The 27528-nt window shown below is 45.9% G+C and overlaps 1 protein-coding gene across 3 annotated transcripts; it reads right to left on the bottom strand.

Annotated features, from left to right (window-relative positions):
* Positions 1–618: 618 nt before the first annotated feature.
* On the bottom strand, positions 619–27528 carry CEP55 (centrosomal protein 55). 3 transcript variants are annotated; one of them, XM_075352293.1, is made up of 8 exons: positions 27462–27528; positions 22657–22837; positions 19461–19685; positions 14882–14941; positions 11568–11727; positions 10078–10385; positions 8499–8624; positions 619–1389 (listed from the first exon to the last, which is right to left on the bottom strand). In XM_075352293.1, exons 2-8 carry the CDS (start codon positions 22819–22821, stop codon positions 1189–1191), a joined length of 1245 nt encoding a protein of 414 aa, XP_075208408.1. In that variant the 5' UTR covers positions 22822–22837; positions 27462–27528; the 3' UTR covers positions 619–1188. The 3 variants fall into 3 exon arrangements, with proteins under 3 accessions (XP_075208408.1, XP_075208409.1, XP_075208411.1); XM_075352294.1 differs by lacking the exon at positions 27462–27528 and adding an exon at positions 27362–27434; XM_075352296.1 differs by lacking the exon at positions 19461–19685.

The raw sequence follows: 27528 nt of genomic DNA, 5'->3' as shown, positions 1-27528 counted from the left end.
ATAATTGGTACAAGGTCAGACATCCTCCAATCCTGAGGCACCAATCCTGTTACAAGTGAGTCTAAAATTGATACAGCCGTCTCTCAATTACTGAGCTCTGTTCCCTCAATATCAGTAGATTAATGTAGTCTGGCCTGGGCGATTTGCTCAGAAGCAGGCATACTTGTGTTAAATTAAATTAGTTATATTAAGTGGTGAACTTTGATTTTTCCCTTTAAGAATTCCTGGAACAGCCAGTTCCTTGGTGAACATGGATGAAAAGTGCCTGTTTAATCCCTCAGCCTTTTCTTTGTCCTATAATTATTTTAATCTTTTAAAGGGTGAAAATGAACCTCATTTGCTTTTTTGCATTGATGCATTTCTAAAATTTTGGGGGATTTTTTTTTAAGTGTCGTTGGCGATTTGGGTTTCAGTATCCAATTTTGCAAGCATGTTTTTTTTTTAGATTTCCTATTGAGATCTTTATACTACTGAACTGCTATTTCTGTATTCTCAGCCTTCAAAATTTTTGAATACCCTTTTGAATACCTCTTTAAAGAGTTAAAGGGACATGTTTGAGTGTGAAAAATGGGGCTGTGGCAAAAGCAAAAACTGCATATTTTTAACCATTAAACAAAAGACATTAGACAACCTTTATTTAAACTTTTTTCATAACACCAATCTTCATTTTACAGTTCAGTACAATGAATATTGCTGGCACCGTAATTAGGAGCAAAAAAAATAATCACAACTGAAAAATTGCAATGTTCTAAGCAGAGAGCTTAGATATATATGTATATATTATAACAGAAGAATATATATATTGACAAATCAGTGCAGGGGAGGAAAAACTTGTTCTTTCGAGCCTCGCTGTTAAAATCGATATGCTTAATTAGGTTTCAGTGCAAAATGGCAGCCGGGCCTTACTTTTTTCAGTTCAGTTTACCCCAGATTTGCCAGGACAGGTCAACCAGTGTGTATTTAAAAGAAAAAAAAAATCCATTGCAACATTTAGACATAAGTGAATTATCTTGACGACGAACTAAACAGTACAAAACAGATGACCTATTGTTACAGCAGGTGTAACACACAATAAAAAGTCCCATTTATTTAGTAAAAGTAGAAGTGGGGGAGAAAGGGGGAGTGTATAAAGGGATGAGTCCTCCTCCACATGTATTCAGGTCCATTATAAACAACATTAGGCATTTTTCAGATGCTGCAGAAATCGATGTGTGCCAGGAGCTCCCGATGCTGGCTGGTGGGGTACACCGCGCGACATGTGGGGCACTCTAGGAAGCTCTCATCCAAGAGATTTTTATTTTTGGGTGCTGGATCCTCTTGCAGGTCCAGCTTCTCATTGCCGTCAGAAGGAAAGTTGCAGGACGAATCCACAAAATAGATGTCCCTTTTCTGTTGGTTAAAGATAACATGTTATAGCATTGCACAGAAAACAGACTTATTGCTGTTTAGACTGTTAGAAAGACAGTTTGTACCTATAAATCGTTACTTACTGGGTCGGCAGAAGGAAATGTTAAACAATTTGTATAAAACTTTTAGATTCTTAGAATTATCTAATGTTTTGTTTGCTCAGAATATCTCATTTTTTTGGTACCTATGACAAGACACACACACACACACACACACACACACTTTCAGAACTGGAGTAGCACTTAAAATCTTAGTCCGCTGCCCCCTGTATTCTACTCATCCACCAACATTTTCGCCATTTTGTGGCGCCACAACAGTCCTGCAGCGCAATCTTGTGCCCATAACATCTGACTGGCCACAAGCACTCATAGATTTGTAGCGAGTGGTCACCTCTGAAGCCCTCCGTAAACACTGGAGCTGCCGGCAGATCACAAGTCACAGGAGACTGATGGGAGCAACAGTGAAAACAGATTAAGATGCTGGAAAATGCATTAACCCCTTCAGCCCCGGGGCACTTTCCGTTTTTGCGTTTTTGTTTTTTGATCCCCTTCTTCCAAGAGCCGTGGGATGTTTTATTCACGGTGTTCACTATATGGTAAAACTGATGTGTGGGTATGATGCCTGAGTTCGGTGCGAGTTTGTAGACACCAAACATGTATAGGTTTACTTGTATCTAAGGGGTTAAAAAAATTCGCAAGTTTGTCCAATAAAAGTGGCGCACATTTTGCGCCATTTTCCGAAACACGTAGCGTTATTTTTTGGGATCTATGGCTCAGTGACTGCTTATTTTTTGCGTCTCGAGCTGACGTTTATAATGGTACCAATTTTGATCGCCTGTTATTGCATTTTGCGTAAAACTTGAGGCGACCAAAAAACGTAATTTTGGCGTTTGGTAAACGGCGTAGTGGCAAAAAAATTCCAATCAGATTAATTGATTTTATATTTTGATAGATCGGGCATTTCTGAACGCGGCGATACCAAATGTGTATATTTTTTAACCCTTTAATTTTCAATGGGGGAAAAGGGGGGTGATTTGAACTTTTAGGTTTTTTTTTTTTTATTTTTTAAAACTTTTTTTCACTTTTTTTTAGTTTACTAGTCCCCCTAGGGGGCTATAGCGATCAGCAATCCGATCGCTATTATCTATCTGCTGATCACAGCTATACAGCTGTAAACAGCAGATACACTTTGTTTTTCCCTCTGCTCTCGGCCGAGGGAAAACGAAAGTGAAACATCATAGCTGCAGGCGTCATCACATGACCCTGTGCTACGATGGCAACCACAGATAGTCACGTGATCACGCACGTGACTTCCGGTGGGGGCGGCGGTAAGTAAAAACATGGCCGCGCGCATTTAGATCTTGCTGCCAGACTTTGGCAGCAGGATTTAAGGGGTTAATGGCCGCGGGTGGAAGCGATTCCACCCGCGGCTAGCAGGCACACATGTCAGCTGTTGAAAACAGCTGATGTGTGCAGATCCACGCCGCCTGCCCGCGGCAGGGGGCGGGGCTTAACGGGACACGCTCCATGACTGATATATCCGTCCATGGTCGTGAAGGGGTTAATGCTTTGATAAAAAGGGCAATTTTTTGTTTGAGCTTTAGTTCTTTTCCTCCCTTAGGCCGGTTTAAGACATCCATGTTTAATCAGGTACCAGTCACACGCATGGTTATGGTCACACATGTGACATCCGTGTTTGCATGCGTGTGACAGGTAGTGGAGAAAACAGGTCCGTGAAATAAGAAGATTTTCCATATTTACCTGCTTTCTCCGCCTCTGATGCCTCCCGCTGCTCATGATATTCATCGATTAATTACTGCACTCAGGACGCCGGAGCATCGCAGGTACAGCACCGCCGAGGACAGGCGAGTATTCACAAAGCACAGTGACATCCTGCAGGTCATCGGAGTTCCCAATGAACTCTGATGACATCCTGATGACCCCTCGACACCCACACTACAGCTTCACGGGCTCAGAGTTCATTGGGAACTGATGAGTCCCCGAGATGCTCCGGCTTCGAGGTTCTCACACCACACACACACACAGCTGTATACTCACCCAGCGATGCGGTCCAGGGAAATGAAGTCTCCAGCGCTGTCCCCGCTTCCAGCTCCACAGGGCACTGAATATTCAGCGAGTATAATGAGCGGCGATAAGGAGCGGGAGGCAGCAAAGCCGGACACAGCATTGCTGGAGAGAAGTAAATATAGAAAATCTTATTAAAAAGACCCATATTTTCTCCAGTATGTTTTACACTGATTTCACATGGATCACAGTGTGCGATCCATGTGACACCTGTGCTGCCGGAGATGCCTGCGTGTGCGGGGTCATGAAAGGTCGCACGGTCCGTGTACAAACACGGACGTGTGAGGCGCATCATAGAACATTGATACGTGTAACATCGTGTTAAAAACGGATGTCACACGTACCTAAAACACGGACATCTGAAGCCAGCCTCTGTCATAAAATATTTTTTTTTTTTTTAAGTCGATTTAGTTATGTGAGGGCTTGATTTTCCAGGATAAGTTGTAAAAAGTGGTACAAAGTGATGAAAAGTGAAATTCTGCAGGTTTTTTTTTTAACCCCAAAACTGACCAACCGTATAATTTTCTACGTTAGTGCGATTTCGTAGATACCAAACATGTAGTTCTTGTTTAATTTAAATGGAACCTGTCACAAGTTCTCATTATTTAAAACCAAAAGTCTCCCCTTCTGCAGCTCCGGGGCTGCATTCTATGAAGGTGCACCTTGTGCCCTGACTCTCCTTGCAGACCCCAAAAATAACTTTATAAAATCTGCCGCCACGTATGTAAATGAACCGTTCTTGTCAGATGGGCGTCCGTTTCTTGGCTCCTGTCCCTCCTTCTGCTGTTCGACGTCCTCCTTTCATGATTGACGTGTGTAACGCCTCCCTCATCATCCAAGTTTCTCTACAAAATCACCTGTGCAGAGTCATTCCCTGCTCGCACAGGTGCAGTTTGCTCTGCCCCAATCACAGGTAGAGCTGAAAACACAGGTGCGCTTGCAAGAGCCAGTGAGGTCTTTGCGCATGTGCGAGGATAACGCAGGCGACATCATCCACAGCACTGGCGATAATCTTGCGTCTACGCAAAGACCTCCCCAGCTCATGCAAGTGCACCTATGGAGCACCTATGTGCTCCATGATGCGGCAGAGCAAACTGCACCTACGCGAGCAAGGAATGACTCTGCACAGAGACGAGATATAGCAGAACAACTTTGATGATGAGGGAGGAGTCACCCACATCAATCATGAAAGGACCTAGAAAAAAGGACGCCCATGCGACCTAGAAAAAAGGACGCCCATGCGACCTAGAAAAAAGGACGCCCATGCGACCTAGAAAAAAGGACGCCCATGCGACCTAGAAAAAAGGACGCCCATGCGACCTAGAAAAAAGGACGCCCATGCGACCTAGAAAAAAGGACGCCCATGCGACCTAGAAAAAAGGACGCCCATGCGACCTAGAAAAAAAAGGACGCCCATGCGACCTAGAAAAAAAAAAGACGCCCATGCGACCTAGAAAAAAGGACGCCCATGCGACCTAGAAAAAAGGACGCCCATGCGACCTAGAAAAAAAGGACGCCCATGCGACCTGAACGGTTCATTTACAGACGTGGCTGTCAGATTTTATAAAAAGGCATTTCTGGGGTCTGCAAGGGGAGTCAGGGAACAAGGTGCAACTTCATAGAATGCAGCCCAGGAGCTGCAGAAGGTGACACTTTTCATTCCATACTGGGGAGAAGAAAGGAAAGGGGGGGGGGGGGGGGGAGCATTGGGGTGCTTGGATGCTTCATCCATGAAAGACCACAATGCACAGGCTTGCTTCACTGAATGGTGTGTGCCGGCACAGTCCAGAAAGCCAGTCACAGCCTCTGAATGGCTCTCACTGGGGATAAAACAATGATTTCGAATGTAGTGTGTCAAATGACAATTCATTAAAATACTGCTAATGAATGCATGCCAATGAGGGCTCACAAGACTGCGCCCCCCCTGCCAACACAGGTTAAATGCTGCTGTCAGATTGACAGCAGCATATGATAAGTTAACAGCCAAGAACGGAGTGCCGCTCCACCCGCGGCTGCTAGAGGCAGATGTCGGCTGAATGATAAAAGATGCGGGTTCGCACAAATGCAAAATGCATAGCATGTCACGGGTCATAAAGGGGTTAATCAACTTAATAGATTTACTGCCACCCATCTGGCCCTCATCGGTATCCAGAGCGCAGACAGCCCCTGGCCTTGGTTGCTAGCCCAAGGCTTCTGGGATTGATACTCCCTGGGGCATTCTGCACATGTGCCCACAAAAAGGCAGAGGCAGATGAGAGTGAGAAGAGGAGAGAGAGGGGCCACAGACTAGAATAAGGGACATTGATTTGCAGAGAAGTCACTCTCCTTGAATTTAAACTTCCCAAAAATCAGAAAATGAGCGATTCACATTTTGAGCTTTATGGTTTTTTTTTTTTTTAAAACAAAATTTGGTAATTTTTTCTTCATATCACAATCAGTACAAAAGGATAAAGATGCACATGCTCATTAGATGCTTCAATACAAAAAGAAAAAAAGAAAATAAAAAGGTAGTCTGCTGATGCGATTGCTGCTAATGTTAATGTGCATTTCCTGAAAGAACTGCGAGTACAAGTCTAAAATTGCTTTAGTGGCCAATGGGAAAGTTGGAAGATTTCCAATCATTTCGTTTTGTTTTTCCTTATTTATTCATACTCTGCAGTGCTTTAGAGACAGTCATCACTGTCGCCATTGGGGCTCACAGTAGATCTTTGGCGTGTGGGAGGAAACCCACGAGAGAACATAGACTCTGCCGATGTTGTCCTGGGTGGGATTTGAACCCAAGACCCCAGCTCTGTAAAACAAGTGCTAACTACTGAGCCACCGTGCCTTCCCACCTCCCCAAATACAGTTTACAGTATGGAAAAACAAACACTGCTTTAATATTTTTACAGAAACATTCAATCAAAAGACCTGACAGAAGGTTGGTTTTTTTTTCAGATGACTCATCGCCTTTAAAGACCTGGCTTCAGAGATCACATACAAACAATACCGACGTGGCTTCAGAGATTACCACTGTAAGGCTATGTGTGCACAGTGCGTTTTTTTGCGGCATTTTTCCTCAGAAAACTGCGAAAACAGCAAAGTCTATGAGTTTTCATTTTTGCTGTCTGCACACAGCAGTTTTTTTAGATGCATTTTTGTGGTGCCCACAAAAACGCAGCATGTCTATTTTTGCGTTTTTCACCGCATTTTCCACCCGTTGAGTTCAATGATCTGTTGAAAAATGCAATGAAAAACGCAAATTGCAAATATAGCTGCGTTTTAGTGCGTTTCTATGACTAAAATCGCAGCTTTAAAAAACACAAGGGGTGGGTAGGAAAGTGACATGTACAGGAAGAGGATTCCTTCTGTTGGTAAACACAGAAGCGTGAATCTTCCCGATACCATCACCACTGCTTCTACCTCCCGTGGGGCGCCATGGCCGGGCGGGCGGTGGAAGCAGCTGCGAAATCAAAAGTGAACAGTAGAAAAAAAAAAAAAGTCACCTGTCTGCAGACTCCCGGTGCCATGTCCGCTCTCCGCTCCTCTTCCCAATACCACCGCTCCGGCTGTGTGCAGACTTCCGATAGCTGCAGGCCCTAGCGGTGATCACCTGATACGATCGTCTGATGCGTCAGGTGCCGCAAATCTCGCAGTGACGCCGGCTTTTTACCGTCCGTCCGGCTTAAACTGTCAGCTGATGCAGTCAGGAGACATCAGCTGATTACCAGCAGCTCCTGCAGCAATCGGACGGAAGTCAGCACGGACGTTAGTTTTGGGTTTTATTTCCCCACTCATGCATCAGCTGATTATATAAAAGCCGTTTATACAATCAGCTGCTGTGTCACGTGATTCAGGCCCTTGAACCTGACACATCATCTGATCGGTTTGCTAGAAGGCAAAGCGATCAGATGAGGATATTGGACCTGGATTGTACGGCACGGGACCCTTGACCCAGGATTACTGGGGAGGGGGATGGGGGGGTTATTTCAATAAAGATGGAGTCACTAATTATGTTGTGTTTTATTTCTAATAAAAATATTTGTGTGTTGGTGGTTTTTTTTTTTATCTTTACTAGAAATTCATGGTGGCAATGTCTAATATTGGCGTGACACCATGAATTTCGGTCTTCGGGCCAGCTGATAATATACAGCTAGCCCTAACCCCATGATTACCCAGCGAGCCACCCGTCACCAGGGCAGCTGGTAGAGTTGGATAGTGTCAGAAGATGGCACGTCTATGAAAGCGCCATTTTCTGGGGTGGCTGCAAACTGCAATTCGCAGCAGGGGTACCCAGAAAGCTTGGGCAGTCTGCACTGCGGATTCCAATAACCAGCTACCTAGTTGTACCTGGCTTGACTCAAATTGGGCGAAGCCCACATCATTTTTTCCTTAAATTATTTCATGAAATAATTATTAAAAAAAAAAAAAAAAAAAAAAAGGGCTTCCCTATAGTTTTGGTTCCCAGCCGGGTACAAATAGGCAGCTGGGGGTTGGGGGCAGCCCATACCTGCCTGCTGTACCTGGCTAGCATACAAAAATATGGCGAAACCCACGTCATTATTTTGGGGGGCAAAAAACTCCTGCATACAGTCCTGGATGGAGGATGCTGAGCCTTGCAGTTCTGCAGCTGCTGTCTGCTCTCCTGCATACATTACTGGATGGAGCGCGGGTGCGTTTTTTGCTGTAAAAACGCAGCGTCAAAAAAAACAATACCGCAGTGTGTGAACTTACCCTAAAGAGGGACAGGACTTCCAAAGCCACCCATTGTAGACCGTAAGTTTGCAGTGTTTTTCATTGTAAAATGCATAAACACTTTCACTTGAATTTTTTGTTTTGCAACATCTAAGACATATTTTTGCCCTCTGCCGAAAAACAAAGCTCCGCTCAGATTCAAGAGAATAAACGCCAATTACAAAAAAAAAAAAAAAAAAACACAAACTAAAATAAATTTGTTAAAGAACATGAAATATACTGCAAAAAAAACCTGTCAATCCATCCTCAAAACATACAAATAATGGAGCTCACCGCCGGCTCCAGCTTTGAGATCTGCTCCCGGGTTTTCTTTAGTTCTTCGAGTACTTCGTTCAGCTGCTCTTGTACATGTTGTTGGTCGATTTTCCCATTTTTTAAGTCATTTGTGCACTGCTGAACCTGACAACACAAGGAGGTTGTGAGACCGAGATGTACTACATATTTGCAGATATTTATCTTTAACAAAGAACAAGACCAGTCCCATCGATTATAGTTTTAATGACTTATATTTATGCAGAGAACATTACAGGCCGGTAGTCTGAGGCTGACGCGTTTCACTTCTGTCCGAAGAATGAGGTCTGGTTTTAGGGTGCGTGCCCACGATCCGTATTTACAGCGGTTTGGACGCAGCATATGTCAGCTGCGTCCAAACTGCTGCGGTGTACAGTTCAAGCATAGTGGATGGGATTCCTAGAAATCGCATGCCCACTGTGCTTGTTTTTTCTGCAGCAAACACTGACCTGCGGAGCAACTTTCCAGACCGCAGCATGTCAATTGTTTGCTGCGCAATCGCATGCGTCCTCCGTAGGGACAACACAAGCGAGAGACCGCAGCGCACCAAACCCTGATCGTGGGTACGGACAGTTGCGGTCTCCTGCGGCTCCCTCCCCGGTCAGGACTCTGCCTCATCGAGGGCACATACCCTTACACTGCCAAACAACGCACCATTTTAAGCGCATTAAGTTGTAGCAATGTACAATTTGCGCGTTTATTGGTGGTCTCTATATTACCTGAGGACCTCTGCAAAACCTATAATACATTTCTACATGTAGAAGCCCTGTGACCATTTAACATTTACATCATAAAGGCCGAATCGGGAACGCAGCTATGGGGTTCTGGCCTAGTTTAGAAGAAATTATAGACGTTCGTCTACCGATCGAGACAGTCAACACTAGAAGTCCCAGAGAGGAGTCATTTAACATTTCTACCATTGGAACCCTATGCAGCTCCAAATTCCTGGAACTTCTAGTGTTAACGGCCCCGTCATCTCATCGGACAGGCCAGTTTTAGGAGATCCTGGAACTGCCAATAAAATTTTTTTTAGAGCTATGCCAAAAAATTCATGGAACAGTAGAAAGAACTGGCAACTGGACTTTGTTACCCTGCACTAATAGGAAGGTGTCAGACTGTAGGGACACACCTGACAAAATATCATCATCAGCTTCTCCGTGCATTTCCAAGAGGAACAACAGAAGGACAGCACAGATCTCTAGGATTAATATTTTATGGGCAATGTTAGAGGATTGTCATCTTCTGCAGGAGCGCACTGCTCCCCAGACTTTGGACCAGAAGCATCATCAATGATGCTGGCCCGATCTGTGCAGTCTCCTATGCTTGAGTAACATTTGCTGGTACAGCACAGGCACTAAAGCGCGCCGGATTGGAACAGAACAATGAACTGCAGTAAAAAGCTTAGAAGCAATGCTCATGTTCAGCCACCAAAACCGGACCACAGAGGTGGCCGTCACCTAAAGAACGAGCAGCAAAGAATAAAATGATCAATTCTTCAGAATGGTGAGATTGCTGAACCTCGACAACAGTACTGCCCAATTTTCCAAATACACATTTCTACCTGATAGGAGAGATTCTGGTTTTTCTTCTTCTCCTCTTCATACATCTTACGATACATATCACGGTTATCTCTTATCTTCAGCCCATTTTCCTTATACCATTTGTGAGTTTTCTCCCAGTGCTCCTGCTCAGTGTCTCGCATGGATTGTAAGCCGGCAGATGCTTTCGCAAGGTCTTTGCTCTTCTGCTCAAGCAGCAGTCTCGCCGAGAAAAGATCCGTCTTGAGCTGGGACGTTAACTGTCTTTCCGCTTCAAGATCCCTTTCGGCAGCGAGAAGCTGCTCGTGGCATTTCTGATTATCGTCTTTTGCTGAAATCAATGTAATAAAATACATTAAAGGAGGCCGGAGCGCGCGATACAATGGAAGGGGATGATAAAGGGGTTTGGTTTCAGGCTATAATCAGTGGGGCGATCTTCACCTACAAGTTAAAGGGGGACTGTGAAAATAACATCCAAACTACAGGAGTGAAGCCGACCATTACTAGTAACACAAGTACAGACAGCCCTGCTCATTCCAAGCTTAGGAGTAAGTAGGCGCTGCTACTAGTGATTGACAGCAGCTGCAATGTTTCATTATTTTTCTTTGACATGTCAGAAGAACTACTTTAGAAAGAGTAAGGCTATGTGCGCACGCTGCATTTTTTTTTACGCTGCGTTTGTGCGTTTTTGGCCGCTAAAAATGCACAAAAACATGCAAAAAACGCACCGGTAAAAACGCATGCGTTTTTACCGCGTTTTGCATCTGTGTTTTTACAATGCATTGCATGGGGGGAGAACGCAGGAAAGAATTCACATGTCCATTTTTTTTATAAGCTCAAAATCGCAGCTAAAAAAAGTGTGCGGACAGCAAAAATGAAAACTCAGACTTTGCTGGGGAAGTAAAGTCATGCAGTTTTGAGCCCAAGAACGCACCCGAAAAACGCACTGTGCGCACAGACTTGTAGTGTGTTCATATTCCTCCTCCTTCCCCGATTTTTTTGTAAATCTACCATACAGTTCCAGAAATACGGGGCTCACTGGCTAATTCCCCCCCTCCCCCCAGAAAGGAGCCCCGAGCACTGCTGCGCCACCCCCCAGAAAGAAGCCCTGAGCACTGCTGCGCCACCCCCTCCCCCCAGAAAGGAGCCCCGTGCGCTGAACCCCCCCCACCAGAAAGGAGCCCCGAGCGCTGCGCCACTCCCCTCCCCCAAGAAAGGAGTCCTGAACACTGCTGCGCCACCCCCACCCCCACTTCCGGAAAGGAGCCCTGAGCAGACACCTCCCCCCCCCCCATACCCTAGAAAGGAGCCCTGAGCAGACACCCCCTCCCCCCCCCCATCCCCTAGAAAGGAGCCCTGAGCGCCACATGATTGCAAAAGGTAGGTAGGAGGCTCCCAGTCAGACAGTGTAAAGACAGATCCAGCTAAAATATGGCTCCTAGATTGTATTTACAATATATGGTATACAGGGAGCCCGTGAGAAAAATAGAGAAGCACACACGCACACTCCTACCTTCTGAGGTGTCTGAGACGCTCTCTTTCTTGGGTGCTTGCTGAGTTCGCTTGGCTTTGGCCATTTGATGCTCCAGAGTAAGTAAACGAAACATTATCCCGCTCACGTAATGCTCTCGTTCCTGGTCATATTCCAACCAGTGACGGTTCTTATCCAGGGCCTACAAAACATTAAAGAGTTACCAAATGCTGATCCACTATACATATATTTTGTTGTTTACTAACATTTTGACCTAATATGTCTCCAAGGTCATAAAAGATGGCTGCAGAACATAGTTTACTGTAATTGGGGGACTCACAAGTAAACCAGCTCTCCGCAAGGGCACCACTCACTGCCACAGCGGATCTGGGTCTGCTCAAAGCCAGCAACTCACCTGGGTTGACACATGGCTAGTGTATGACCATCGGGGCCAGTGGAAGTATTCTGATATGGTGCTTGAACAGACCTCTCATTCCAGGCCCTTCGTATGACCAGTAATTACTTAGATACTGATTCCTCAGATACTCGGCCACCACGTCGTTTAAGGAAACTCCAGGAAAAAAAGAGGATTGCTTTAACCCCTTAACGACCACGGGCAGCAATATTACCTCCTAGTGGTCAGTGTTAATCCCCGCGGGCTGCTGCAAGCAGCCTACAGCGATCAGCACGCACCTCAACTTATTTATATAGCTGACATGTGTGCCTACCAGGCATGAGCGGAATCACTATCCGCCCGTGCCCCCTTAAATGGCGCTGTGAATATGTGACAGCGCCATTATAGCAATAGTGCTATAACTTTACTCACAGGCAGATACCGGAAGTCACGTGACGATGTGAATCCGGTGGTTGTCATGGTAGCACGGGGTCATGTGATGACTCCTGTGCTCACATGACTCAGATCCTGTAAGAAACAGCAGAGTGCTGCTTGATACAAGAGATGATCATGTCTCCCGGTCTGAGCGGTGCTGCTCTGATAGGATCAGCTCATTCATTTCTCCGTTATAGTCCCCTAGGGCAGGGGTCCCCAACTCCAGTCCTCAAGGCCCATCAACAGTGCATGTTTTCAGGGTTTCCTTAGTATTGGAATCTTAGGTTGTAGGTGGGGGATGGATGGCAGGCGGGTTACGGGGCTTGGTGAGGTGCAGGGTCAGCGCTGTGCTGCACGGTGGTACTCAGGCAATGATGAAGACACAGTTCTTGGTAAAACACACGGCTGGATGGACGGGTCCCACAGGCGGCTGCGGTGGTTTCTGCTCCCGGTAGGTTGATTGTGACTGCCTTTCCCTGCACCTGTGTAGTGTAGACGGCTCCAATTGGTTCCCACCGGTAACCCGCTCCCCAGCTTGGATATGTGCTTAAGGAGCCCCTTTTGCCCGCAGGCGCTGGCCCTGGGAACTGTAGCCTTGGCGGTGGCTGTGTTTCCCTCTAACGGTTGGACTGTTGCCTTCTATCGGGACTTGGCTGCTGGGAAACCCAGGAGGTTCCCTTCGCTAACGGATTTGACAAATTCACGGCGACTCCTAGCTTTGTCGGGGTCCGTAAGCCCTGCCGGATGGTGCTGGCTTCTCTTTGCTCGCCGGTCCGGTACCGCCGGGCCACCGCCCGTCCACGGTCCTTACGGTCTGCTCCAATCGGCCTCTCCTGCAGACGGTCATCACCGTCCGCCAACCTTGCTGTACCGTCCGGGCCACACACCCGGACCAACTTCAGACTGCTCCACTGCCACTTTCCTTCCTCTCACTTTCTCCTCCACAACTCATCTCCTCTGTTTTCCCGCCTCCAGGACTGAACTCCTCGGTGGGCGGAGACCAACCGCCTGGCCCACCCCCTGGTGTGGACATCAGCCCCTGGAGGAAGGCAACAAGGATTTTGTGTTTGACTTAAGTGTGCCTAACCGGGGTGTGGGGTGTGTTGGTGTTGTTCTGTGATGACCTGGCTTGTCTAGGGCGCCACACATACGTGTCCCTACTTGTGGCCTTCTTCGCCATCCTCCTTTCATGATTGACGTGATGACGCCGCCGTCATCATGCACGCTGCTTGGCCAAATCAGGCACAGGCGAAATATTATGGTCAGGTACGAGGATGACGCAGGGGACGTCATGCACATTGCCGACCATAATATTGCGCATGCGCAAAACACCGCACCGGCTCACGTGAGGGTGAACTGCGCCTGTGCGAGCTGGGGGAATGACTGCACAGACGAGAGATTTGGCCAAGCAGCGTGCATGATGACGGCGGTGTCATCACGTCAATCATGAGAGGAGGATGGTGAAGAAGGCCACAAGGAGGGACAGGAGATGAAAATGAGCACACCCATCTGAGCCCCACAGCTCATTAAGCATACCCAACGATCAGGTTTTATAAAGTTATATTCGGGGTCTGCAAGGAGTCAGGGCACGAGGTGCACCTTCATAGAATGCAGCCCAGGAGCTGCAGAAGGTGACTATTTTTTTTCACTATAAAATCAAGTGTGACCGGTTCCCTTTAAGATAAAAATAAAATGCTAAAGACCAACATATAAAAAGGATAGTAAATAAATGCCGATCGATGTCCTATATAAGTGATTAGCCCTCATTACAGACAATTTTCAGTATCTTCCAGTGTAACAGTGCCTGCAGCATTCATTACAATCCCAGAAGTGAACACTGCATCCAAACTTTACCATTATCCAGCCATTAGCAGGGGAAGGACTGAGCCGGCAACAGCTGGACGGCTTATCACAAGTCTTTATATTACCGGGAATATGAACAAACGAGACCGTGATACGCCGTCTATGATAATCCAGCTCCGTAATGAGCTGCAAAGATCACATGAGGAATAGTAATCTCCCATTATTGGTACTTGGCGAGGACGTGCGGTGTTTATACAGAGCATCTGTTGTGTGTATGCAGAAATGTGAGCACAGGGTGGACGGGCCGCGGCTAATGGACACATCACAACAGCACAATTACATTGTGTAAATAGGATTATGCAATGGGGAAAATGATGGATCGTTCGGCAGGGTTTTCATTCCCTTGACACTACAAATGAGAGGATAGGGATATTAAAGCCAGCATTGTATTCTTTTTGAAAATGTTTAATAAATTACCAGATTTAGAAAAGATACCCACATGAGCCTTCTGGTCCACATTTGCCAATTCCGCTTTCAAGGCTCCTCAACTAATGCCTTGATGGAGGTTGTTGGACCAAAACGAAGCCTCCTTGGCAAATGATGGGCGCAGGACAGGGCCTGCTGTCTCCACAGAAGTCTCAGCAGATGCTATTACAGGAAGTCTGGCATGATGGCAGCCCCCCAAACCCATGAAATGAAGGCCAAATCACATTTAAATACTCACGTCTTTTAAACGTGCCTCCGTGATTTGGACCTTGGTCAGTTCTTCTATATTGGGTAGAATCTGGAAAAAAACATAATATAAGAAGTGAAAATATAGAAAAGTTCTCATCAACCAGGAAAACAGATTGATATGGCATGTGTACGGTGGGTGAACACGAAGCACAACGGGGCAGTGTATTAGAGAAGCGGGAATCTATGGCCTAGAGCAAAGCTCAGCCTGAGCCACAGGAAATCTTGCTGCCTAGATGACTATATGCAAAGAGACATTTCTCTTGTATCCTGATAGGGATACGTTGTCTTTATGGGATACTCATCACTTTGTGACAATTCTTCACTGTGACCAAGAAAATCCATTCATCTGGAGGTGCTGTCCTAAACACGCACTCCACTGATGTGAACGGGCGCTGCGTCATGTCTAATAATTAGTGCCAGGTTTCTCCGCAGATTACAGCCGAACTGCTCTGGGGGGGGGGAGGGGGGGGGTGTCTGAGGAGGTGGACACTGTGGTCTTATAAGTTGGGCTTGTCCAATGAAAGAAAAAAAAAAAAAAAAAAAAAAAAAAAAATAAAACACTTTCCTCCTGCACCTATTTCTAGCACCCCCCCCCCAATCACTGGCCCTCGTGCCCATCGTCTCAACACATTCTCTATTTTCACGGCCCTCAGATCGAGTGGTGGTGAAATGTCGCCCTCTGGTGGAATCAGTGATGTACTTCCAGGGAGATTTGTTCTTTACACTAGACAGGCAATACAGTGCTCACCGGCTTCTCAGGGGCAGCTGTGTCAAAAGATATCAACTTTCTATAGCAAAAAAAATGAAAATTCTAAGACTATATAGATTTTTAACTGTACAACTATTTTGGGATATAATACAATATAAAATATATATATATATATATATATATATATAAAAGATGTCTATGATCTGTTATCCAAGGTCCTTTATTTTACTCTGGATTAGAGATGGCTGAACCCGCAGATGTTTTATTTAGGGGCTGTTGAAGTATACAAAATAGGGGTTAAAGCAGGATATTTATACTTATCGAGTCTCCCACATGCAGCTGTTACACTGCTTCCGGGTCTACTCACTAGATCTTATGAATATTCACTGCTTCCCCAGCCCACCCACAGTGACAGCATATATGATTGATTGCAGTTAAACTGCAGGCGTCCGATTAGTTGCCCTCATCGTAGCTGTCCGGGTCCTGGAGGAGGATTGTAACTATAATTTAAAAAAAAAAAAAAAAAAAAAAAGTGTAGAGTCCCCATTTTGCTACCCAGCACTGATAAAATACTACTGGAGGCTGCACCCCCCAGGTGTGTATTATCTTGGCAGTATTAAAATACAAGGGAGCCCTCCATATGAATTTTTAAGTTGTGTTAGGCTGGGGCCACACAGGGATTACTGCGATCCCCTTGCATGACACTCGGCTCACACTGGCAGTACAGCAGAGCCGAGTGTCATGCGTGTGTCCTTGCTACTTGGGTCCGTTCGTGCGAGCAGACCTCAGCTGCGGGGGCGGGCCGGCACTCAGGAGGGGAGGGAGGGATTTATCTCCCTCTCTCCTCCATAGCCGGCTATTGCCATTCTCGCACTGCACTGGCAGTACACCGGTGTACCGCGAGTGCAGTGCGATTTTTCTCTCGCCACATTCACTGGAATGGGTGCGAGAGAAAGTCTCACATTACAATCTCAGCATGCTGCTATTGTTTTCTCGGTCCGATTAGGGCTGAGAAAATAATTGCTCATGTGCGCTGTCACACAGGCTAGAATTTGTCCAAGGGGAATGCGATGTTTTATCGCACTCCACTCGCACTGATTTTATCGCCGTGTGGCTTAGGACTTACAAACAAAGTGGTTCCAGTCCCTCTCCACTTAGATTTTAATACACCCCCCCCCCCCAAAGATAAATGCAGTCAGCTGGGGACTGGTATTCCCAGGCTGGGGGGCCCATAGTTATTGGGCCCTCCACAGCCTTAAGATAGCAACCTGCAGTCACCCCAGAATTGGCGTATCCATTAGATGCACTTACCTGGCTCATCACGATTGCCCTGGTAAAGTGGCAATTGGGGTAACATAAGGGGTTAATGATAGCTTTGATTTGTCAAAAAAAAAACAAAACACCAAAAAAACAGCTGTCATCATGGCCGACGTTAGTAATTAGGAGGGGGTCTATGATAACCATGGGCCTCCCCAGCTTCAGAATACCAGCCCCCAGCTGTTTGCTTTATCTTGGTTGGGTATCAAAATTGGGGTGGGACCACAGGTTTGTGTTTTGTTGATTTCTTTTAACTTTAAAGAAAGAAAAAAAAAAAAAAAACCATGTTTCCCTCATAATCAAGATAACGCACACAGGCTGCAGCTTCCAGATGTCTGCTTTTTCTGCGCTGGGTATCAAAATACAGGGGACTACACATTTTTTTTCCCCCATTTATACTTACACTCCACATCTGGGACCCAGACAGCTAGTGTGAGGGCAACAAATTACAGGGTGGGTGGAGGAAAGCAGTGACTAGTCATGAGGTTTAATGAGCGGACCTGGAAGCAGTGTGCCAGCCACACGTGGGAGACTAAGTATAACTGTCCTGTTTTAATCCACATTTTGGCTCCTCTCCCTTTTCTGTAATCTGGGTTGCCAAACCCAAACAGTAACACTGGAATTCCCCAAGAAGTCAGTTTAAATTAAAATATGCTAACTTCATTAAATGTCCCATTTTTTATTGTTGATATATGCTGGATAAGTTTACCTTTCAGTCATTTTGCACAGTAAGAACATGTTTTATTAGGGGGAAGGGGGGGAATTCGGGTTACTCGCTACTTAGCGAGTATTTCCCATTGACTTACATTGCGCCCGCTACTTGTAACATATGCGACCAGCGGACAGCACTCGCTAACAGCATAGCAAGTACGAATAGCTAACTACTCGCTCAACACTAAGTAGGTCCTAATTCGATCTGTGTATACAGATCAGACTTGGCCATACAATTCAATGGGAATCCATGAAATATGGATGCGAACTGGAAGGTTTCTGATTCGCTGCCGATTATTACATATGTGACTTACAGGTAAACCGAAAAGGGTGTTATTTTTTGGCTTGGAAATAAACACTTTTGCACTGACAAAAATAAAAAAAAAATGGAACTGAAGCAACCTAAGTGTTAAAAACAAACTGTTTCTCATGGATGTGTGAATGTAGCCATACACTGTCTAGTTTTTATAACACCAAAACAGCAGCCACTCCGGAGCGTTGGGCACAATCAGATTACATGGACCCCACACATCTGACCTCTTCTATGGCTGCACACAGGAGCGGTCACTACATAAATACAAGGCTACAGGAAAGTGCAGCTTCAAGACGTTTGTATGTGTGTGCCGCCCCTGCAGCGGTCGAACTGCTCGGATCCGGGGTTTTCTGCTGTGGCTCGAGGGTCTCCGGACCCAGGGACTCGCGGCCACTCAAATGTAATGGGGGGGGAAATATTTACAGGGGAGAGTTTGTGACGCCACCCGTGGTGTGCAGTAACGGAGAGTACCACTGTTGCAGATGGGAGTACCCGGGGGAGATGGAATGGGGGCAGCCAGATGACGTTTCCCTCCACGGGTAGGGAAGGCCCCAGGACTCTGGATAGTGGGGTGCAGGGGAGCGCAGGGCTAGGTGCTAGCAGGGGATGACCATGTACTCACTCAGACAGTGATGAAAAGCAGACTGACAAGGTGAACCAAGTCTGGGTGCCGCTGCCCTCTTGGGGGAACCCATCCGGGTAGCCATCCCCTATAGTACTGCCTGATGGTCCGGAGCCAATCTCCGTGCACAAATTTAGAAGTGTTGAGTGGCCTGTAGGGGTAAAGCTGTCCGGGCCCCGCTCCTTACCATTTGTAGTGGAGCTGTGCTCTAAAGGGCTGACGCTTGGGATTTCTGTGGGCTGCATGGGTTGGAAAGCCCTATCCCCATCGTTGCGCTAGTGCCACTGATCTCAGCTTCGTGGGGACAGTCCATAAAATCACTATCCTCCGCAGGTTAATTGCCAGGTTGCTTGAAGCTACTCCCCGATCTAGGTTTCCAGTACCCCGCCGTGTTTTCGGTCCTGGACCGGCTATTGAACTCGAGCTGCTGACCGTCCTCCAAGACTAGGTCTAGGCACCCAGTCCCAATACCTCGTGACCGAATCTCCAACTCCTCCGGGTCCAGACCACCGTCTGCAACCCAACCTTTAACTCAGCTTCCCTGGGAGCTCCAACCCTCAGTTTCCTCTCCCTTTGCTCCCCTGGAGCAGACTACTCTACCCACGCCCACCAGTCTGCCTGACCCCTGGGTGGGCAGCTCTATTCCAGCTCAGCAGCCTACTGGTGTGCCTGACAGGATGTGGTGTGAGGTGTGATTGGGATTTTGCATGCTGATGGAGGCAGTACTATAGGTTGGGAACCCAGAACCAAGAGGGCTTGAGTCCTGCACTAAGAAATAAAGAGTGTGCAGTACCCTGTGACGCCCTGACTAATCCAGGGGCATCAAGTGCAGGAAGTGGTTATACTGCAAGAACACCAACTAGATAAGTAGCAACACAGGAGACTGCGGAGAATACCTGGTCATCTGCAGACCGGCCATCTTTAGACTGATCCTTACAGGCTGGGAGCAGATTCCGGATCCCTGCGGAGACTTCTTCTAGCCTCTGGGCTTCCTTCTCTACCAGGTGGCCCTGTCCATTATTCCTATCATTAAGGGCATCACTGAAGTTCTGTATTAGATCACCTTCTCTGGCCCTATCGTTACTGACTTTTACGTTTTGCGTTTCCAGGTCGAGAATTTTCTGCACCCAAGGAATAAAATTTGCACCCATTACTTAAAATGCAAATATTACTAAGTGAACAATCATGTAATGTACACTAACATTTTCATAATCAGATCTACATCTGCATATACAAGCCATCCTGTCACATTTAATTGTCCTTTAACACTTTCCACAACACAGAAAATGCACAAATTCAATCGCTTCATTTCATTTTCTTTTGTCTATTTTGTTTATCCACAAAATGTGATTGTGGTAAAAAAAAACAAAAAAAAAAACACGGCTTTACATACTCGCATGCTCATTCATACATGACATACCTTAGGTTGACATATTGGTGGCGTTTGTGTTGGTTCACTTAGGATCAGTCACGATTTTTTTTAATTAAACAATTGACTTAACTTGAGTGATCGTGACTGAACCAAGCAGAAGCATCACCCCTATGGCTGGAGCTTAATGAAACTTAAGGTATGTACTACATTCACCTTAGTGTATAATAAAAAAAAATTAATATATATTTACACATACACACAATGCTGGCCAAAAGTATTGGCACCCCTGCAATTCTGTCAGATAATACTCCATTTCTTCTTGAAAATGATTGCAATCACAAATTCTTTGGTGTTATTATCTTCATTTATTTTGCTTGCAATGAAAAAAAAACACAAAAGAGAATGAAACAATCAAATCATTGATCATTTCACACAAAACTCCAAAAATGGGCCAGACAAAAGTATTGGCACCCTAAGGGGTACTTTGCACGCTGCGACATCGCAGGCAGATGCTGCGATAGTCCCCGCCCCTGTCACAGCAGCGATTTCCTTGTGATAGCTGCCGTAGCGAACATTATCGCTACGGTAGCTTCACATGGACTCACCTGTCCTGCGACCGTCTCTCTGGACGGCGACCCGCCTCCTTGTTAAGGGGGCGGGTCGTGCGGTGTCCTAGCGACGTCACACGCCAGGCGGCCAATCGGAGCTGAGGGGCGGAGATGAGTGGTATGTAAACATACCGCCCATCTCCTTCCGCATATCCTACGGAAGCCGCAGTGACGCCGGTAGATGTTCCTCGCTCCTGCGGCTTCACACAAAGCAATGTGTGCTGCCGCAGGAGAGAGGAACAACATCGGACCGTCGCATCAGCGTAATCATGGATTACGCCGATGCTGCACCGATGATACGATTACGACCCTTTTGCGCTCGTTAATCGTATCATCGAGCCTTTACACACTACGATGTCGCATGCGATGCCGGATGTGCGTCATTTTCAATTTGACCCCACCGACATCGCACCGGCGATGTCGTAGTGTGCAAAGCCCGCCTTATCCTAATACTTGATTGCACAACCTTTAGGCAAAATAACTGCGAACAACCGCTTCCGGTAACCATCAATGAGTTTCTTACAATGCTCTGCTGGAATTTTAGACCATTCTTCTTTGGCAAACTGCTCCAGGTCCCTGAGATTTGAAGGGGGCCTTCTCCAAACTGCCATTTTGAGATCTCTCCACAGGTGTTCTATGGGATTCAGGTCTGGACTCATTGCTGGCCACTTTAGTAGTCTCCAGTGCTTTCTCTCAAACCATTTTCTAGTGCTTTTTGAAGTGTGTTTTGGGTCATTGTCCTGCTGGAAGACCCATGACCTCTGAGGAAGACCCAGCTTTCTCACACTGGGCCCTACATTATGCTGCAAAATTTGTTGGTAGTCTTCAGACTTCATAATGCCATGTACACGGTCAAGCAGTCCAGTGCCAGAGGTAGCAAAGGAACCCCAAAACATCAGGAAACCTCCGCCATGTTTGACTGTAGGGACCGTGTTCTTTTCTTTGAATGCCTCTTTTTTTTCCCTGTAAACTCTATGTTGATGGCTTTTCCCAAAAAGCTCTACTTTTGTCTGATCTGACCAGAGAACATTCTTCCAAAACGTTTTAGGCTCTCAGGTAAGTTTTGGCAAACTCCAGCCTGGCTTTTTAATGTCTCGGGGTAAGAAGTGGGGTCTTCCTGGGTATCCTACCACACAGTCCCTTTTCATTCAGACCCCGACGGATAGTACGGGTTGACACTGTTGTACCCTCGGACTGCAGGGCAGCTTGAACTTGTTTGGATGTTAGTCGAGGTTCTTTATCCACCATCCGCACAATCTTGCGTTGAAATCTCTCGTCAATTTTTCTTGTCCACATCTAGGGAGGTTAGCCACAGTGCCATGGGCTTTACACTTCTTGATCACACTGCGCACCGTAGACACAGGAACTTTAAGGTCTTTGGAGATGGACTTGTAGCCTTGAGATTGCTCATGCTTCCTCACAATTTGGATTCTCAAGTCCTCAGACAGTTCTTTGGTCTTCTTTCTTTTCTCCATGCTCAATGTGGTACACACAAGGACACAGGACAGAGGTTGAGTCAACTTTAATCCATGTCAACTGGCTGCAAGTGTGATTTAGTTATTGCCAACACCTGTTAGGTGCCACAGGTAAGTTACAGGTGCTGTTTATTACACAAATTAGAGAAGCATCACATGATTTTTCAAACAGTGCCAATACTTTTGTCCACCCCTTTTTTTATGTTTGGTGTGGAATTATATCCAATTTGGCTTTGACAATTTTTTTTTTCATTGAAGACAAATTAAATGACGATAATACCAAAGAATGTGATTGCAATCATTTTCAAGAAGAAACCGAGTATTATCTGACAGAATTGCAGGGGTGCCAATACTTTTGGCCAGCACTGTATATCTAGACAGGTGCCATTTAAGGGAACAAAGAAGATTTTTTTTTTTAATTTAAAAATGTAATAAGTCAATGTCTCAGATGGGACTCCATTCACTAAGCCACTATATACAACCTGTTCTACTGTGTTCCTCATTCTTTACACGTACATTGCATTATATCATATACTAGATTGTTACCTATAACATAGTAATGGAATTTAGGGTTTGGGGGTACAGCTCATGTTCAATATTAGTGTAGGTGACCGGCGGCCAGCAGCAGCTCCATTACCTCCAGTAGCCTGTTCCTATCGGCAGCGGACAGTTTGGATTTAGACATCTCTTCCAATTTCTTTCGCAAGATTGCATTTTCCTTCTTGAGTATTGCCAAATCATCAACTGGCTTTGGCACAAAAGGTTTGATACTTGGCCTGGTCATCCCACGGGTGCAGTACATTTTTTTTTAATATTTTCTAAAAAAGAAAAAAAAAGAAAAAAGTTTATCATACAACACCTCAAATATACATCAGTTAGTAAGCCAACTATGGATGGAATATTACAGCAGTTACCGTAAGACGTCTTCCTGTTCTTAGATGCAAAAAAAAAAAAAAAAAAAGATTCTGGTTCTACAAAGAAAATTCCACATTCTTACATTTTCCATGAAAAGAGGGCAGGATTAAACTGCTGCTGGGAAACCCGAGAAACTTTGATTCTTTGCAAGTAATTCTCAGTAAAAAAAAAAAAAAAAAAATAGTGATGAGCGGGCACTACCATGCTCGGGTGCTCAGTACTCGTAACTAGTGATGAGCGGGCACTACCATGCTCGGGTGCTCAGTACTCGTAACTAGTGATGAGCGAGCACTACCATGCTCGGGTGCTCAGTACTCGTAACTAGTGATGAGCGAGCACTACCATGCTCGGGTGCTCAGTACTCGTAACTAGTGATGAGCGGGCACTACCATGCTCGGGTGCTCAGTACTCGTAACTAGTGATGAGCGGGCACTACCATGCTCGGGTGCTCAGTACTCGTAACTAGTCATGAGCGGGCACTACCATGCTCGGGTGCTCAGTACTCGTAACTAGTGATGAGCGGACACTACCATGCTCGGGTGCTCAGTACTCGTAACTAGTGATGAGCGGACACTACCATGCTCGGGTGCTCAGTACTCGTAACTAGTGATGAGCGAGCCTACCATGCTCGGGTGCTCAGTACTCGTAACTAGTCATGAGCGGGCACTACCATGCTCGGGTGCTCAGTACTCGTAACTAGTGATGAGCGGGCACTACCATGCTCGGGTGCTCAGTACTCGTAACTAGTGATGAGCGGGCACTACCATGCTCGGGTGCTCAGTACTCGTAACTAGTGATGAGCGGGCACTACCATGCTCGGGTGCTCAGTAATCGTAACTAGTAATGAGCGGGCACTACCATGCTCAGTACTCAAATAGTGATGAGCGAGCAATACCACATTTGGGTGCTTGGTACTTGTAACAAGCAGTTGGATGCTTGGATGGGTGCAACTCGTGTACCAGAGTATAATTGAAGTCAATGGGGAAGCCAAATATTTTGCCGGGCAATGAAGTTGCACCCATCCGAGCATCCAACCACTCGTCACGAGTACTGTGCACGGTAGTGCCCGCTCATCACTACTGAAATATCAAATCAATGGATTCTGTATTTAATGTGCCAAACAGGGAATATACTGGCATCTGAGAAACCAGCTTCCCCCCCCCTGTAGTGACAGCTTTACAAAACATTATTTGGACACTTTCATTACTGTCAATACTTGAAAGCACCACTTTAGTACCAATACTCAATGTGTGCATGTAGCCTAACTTCTGACTGGAAGTCAGAAGTTACATCACAAGCTCCCAATGCATCACTATGAAAAGCAGAACAAGGCTCTCAGACTTGCATGGAGTTGTAACCTCTGGTGCTCTCCATGGATCACTGGAGCTGCCGGCAGGTCACAAACAGCCCAAGACGGACTGGAGCAGTGCTTGAAAAAGATGAAGAAGGCGACAGAAGTATAAGAAAGGGGAGTCTAGATTTAAAGCGCCACAACAGTGCTGAAATTAAAAAAAAAAAAACAAAAAAAAACAAAACACTGGAGTGGTGCTTTAAGCATCAGTGAGGCGAGGCAATGCAGTGGTTAACATATTAAAGCATAGTGTACAATCTTGCATGGACGGGGTTAGGCTGTGTGTGCACGTTGCCTTTTTTGTGACCACGAAGATGCAGCAATTTTGGCCGCAAAAAACATACTTGCGGCAAAAACGCACCGGTTAAAACGCATGCCATCTTAGCATGCCCATAGGGCTATTAAATGCCCATCAGCGGTGACACACATACCTATGTCGGTTGTTACCACTTCCAAACACCAGGGTTAGGGTGAAAGCGGATGATCAGAATACCCCACACTTCCGGTCATGTGCCAGCCCGGCATCTGAGGCGGTGACAGACACAGGCACTCGTGTCACCATTGATGACGCTGGGCATTGAATAGCATGTTCACACGCCACTGAGGGTGTGCTAACATGCTATGAGGGTATTCCACCCTCAGGAACTAAAACTCTGGTGACTAGTCGCTGGCCTCATTAGCATATCATAAAGGATCTTAAGGGCATGTTCACAAAGGGGTTTTTTTGGTAAGTTTTTGCTGCAGATTTGCGTTGGGTTTTATGCAAATCTATGCTAATAAGCTGCTTTTAAAGGGAACCTGTCATCAGAAATTTAGCTTTAAACCTAAGTGTCCCCCTCTGCAGCTCCTGGGCTGCATTCTAGCAAGGTTCCTGTACTTTTTGTGGCCCCTTTTAAACCAAATTAAAATCTTTATAAACTTGTACCTTTTGCTATGTAAATTTTGTAAATCGTCCATGGGGGCGGGCTCTCTGCTGACCGTTGCTGTTCCTCCAGCACATTGACACCGTCCCCCCACGCTCCATTTCATCCATCAGGACGCCGCCCACTGCACCCGAGGTGCCGCCCACGCCAGGATCGCTGGTGACGTGTGTCACAAGCACGAGATTATGGGCGGCGCTGTGATTGCATCGCAAGTGCCTGCCCATAATCTTGTGGACGCGCTTTTCCCCACTGCCTCCAGCGTTCTGCGCAAGCGCTCGCCGGCCAAATAACCCACACGAGGTTATGGGCGGCACTTGCTGATGACACTCCCAGCGCCGCCCGTAACCTCGTGCCTGCGCAAAACGTCACCAGCGGTCACACGTGCACACAGTGCAGTCCCGCTACAGTCGCACAGCGCATGCGCGGGACCACGGGCGGCGTCCTGAGATATGAAATTCAGCGTTGGGGGGCGGCGTAAATCTGCTGGAGGAACAGCAACAGACAGTCAGCAGAGAGCCCACCCCCATGGACGATTTACAAAATTTACATAGCAAAAAGGTACAAGTTTATAAAGTATTTAATTTGGTTTAAAAGGGGCCACAAAAAGTACAGGAACCTTGCTAGAATGCAGCCCAGGAGCTGCAGAGGGGGAGACTTTTAGGTTTAAAGCTAAATTTCTGATGACAGGTTCCCTTTAAGGCTGTGCGCGCGCACAGCATTTTTGGCCGCTAAAATTGCACAAAACACACCCGCGTTTTTGATCTCTGCGTTTTTCCAATGCATTGCATGGGGGGGAAACGCAGAAGAAAATTGGCATGCCTTTTTTTTTTTTAAGCTCAAAAACTCAGCTTAAAAAAAAAGTTGTGCGGACAGCAAAAATGAAAACTCAGACTTTGCTGGGGAAGCAAAGTCATGCAGTTTTGAGCCCAAAACCGCCGCAAAAAACGCACTGTGCGCACATAGCCTTACAGTCCCAACAAAATCTGAGATTTCTGAAATCACACACCTGCAGATTTTTTTCTTGACAGTTTTGTCAAATACCTGCATTTTTGTTGCAGATTTCAAAGAATGAGCATGTCAATTATTTACAGCATTTTTGCAACTTTTTTCATTGATACAACCCATTTTTTAGAAAAAAAACCACCACTAAAAATGCAGATGACTCAAGATTTCTTGCCACAAGATCAGCTTTTAGTCAGGGAGGGGGGGGGAACAAAAAAAAAAAAAAAAAAAAAAACCTTAACAAAAAAGCCCTGTGTAAACATAGCCTTACAAATACTTTTTCTACAGATCTTTACATATGCTAACTAGATGCTGGGACAGTTTAGGCAGGGAATAGCAATAAGCAAAGGACAAGTTCCCCAAGTTAACAGATTAATTTTCCATACAATGCAATAATAAAAAAAAAATCTATCATTCAAAAAACAGATGAAAAAAAAAATCATTCGCACAACTACTTTCCAAATGGATCCATTCTAATGAAAGATTACTGGACATGTGTGCTCAGCCTAACATTTCTATTGTCGGCATTGCCTCTTTACAGAATTCCCCCCCCCCCCCCAACATGCAAGGCACAGAACTAAACCTTTTGCATAGTATTGTATGTAAAATTACTCGCCCCACTTTTCCAGGTTCAAAAAAAGCCATACATTGGATCACTGCAAAGTCTGGGCAGGGAAAATGTACAGCAAAAAATAATATATACACATACATACATACATACATACATATATATACACACACACACATACACACACACACACATACACACACACACACACACATATACACACACACACACATACACACACACACACACATATATACACACACACACGTGTGGCACAAACAAAATCCAAAATAAATGGCAGAAGGGGATTGTTTTTCCCCATCATTTGAAAGGAAGACATTGTTCAATAGTGTAAGGGAAAAACATACACATTATATAAACACATATAATAAAGGTTCCTATTAGAAGGCGAAATAAAAACGGAAAAATAGTCACATATAATATTCAAATAACTAAGGTTTCTGTAAGGGAAGGCGAAAATGAAAGGGAAAAAAGGTCGTTATGAAGGGGTTAAAATACAACTATGTGGCCCCTCCCCCCCCCATAAACAGCTGTATGACTATACATAGTGCGGTCACCGTACACAGGCTCATAGCACAGGGCAGCAGGCGGACACTACGAGACACCGGCTACACCGGGACCTCCGTACCTCACACACGAAACCGGGACCGGACAGAACCTACCTGGCAACGAGCAGCGGAAAAGACACGCGCCGAGAGCTCTGCCACACCATAATAACCACTCACTTCC

The sequence above is a fragment of the Anomaloglossus baeobatrachus genome, chromosome 5 (assembly GCF_048569485.1).
Source record: "Anomaloglossus baeobatrachus isolate aAnoBae1 chromosome 5, aAnoBae1.hap1, whole genome shotgun sequence".
Classification (NCBI taxonomy): Eukaryota; Metazoa; Chordata; class Amphibia; order Anura; family Aromobatidae; genus Anomaloglossus; species Anomaloglossus baeobatrachus.
The sequence above is the reverse complement of the archived record's forward strand: the minus strand, read 5'-3'. Positions and strand labels throughout refer to the sequence as shown.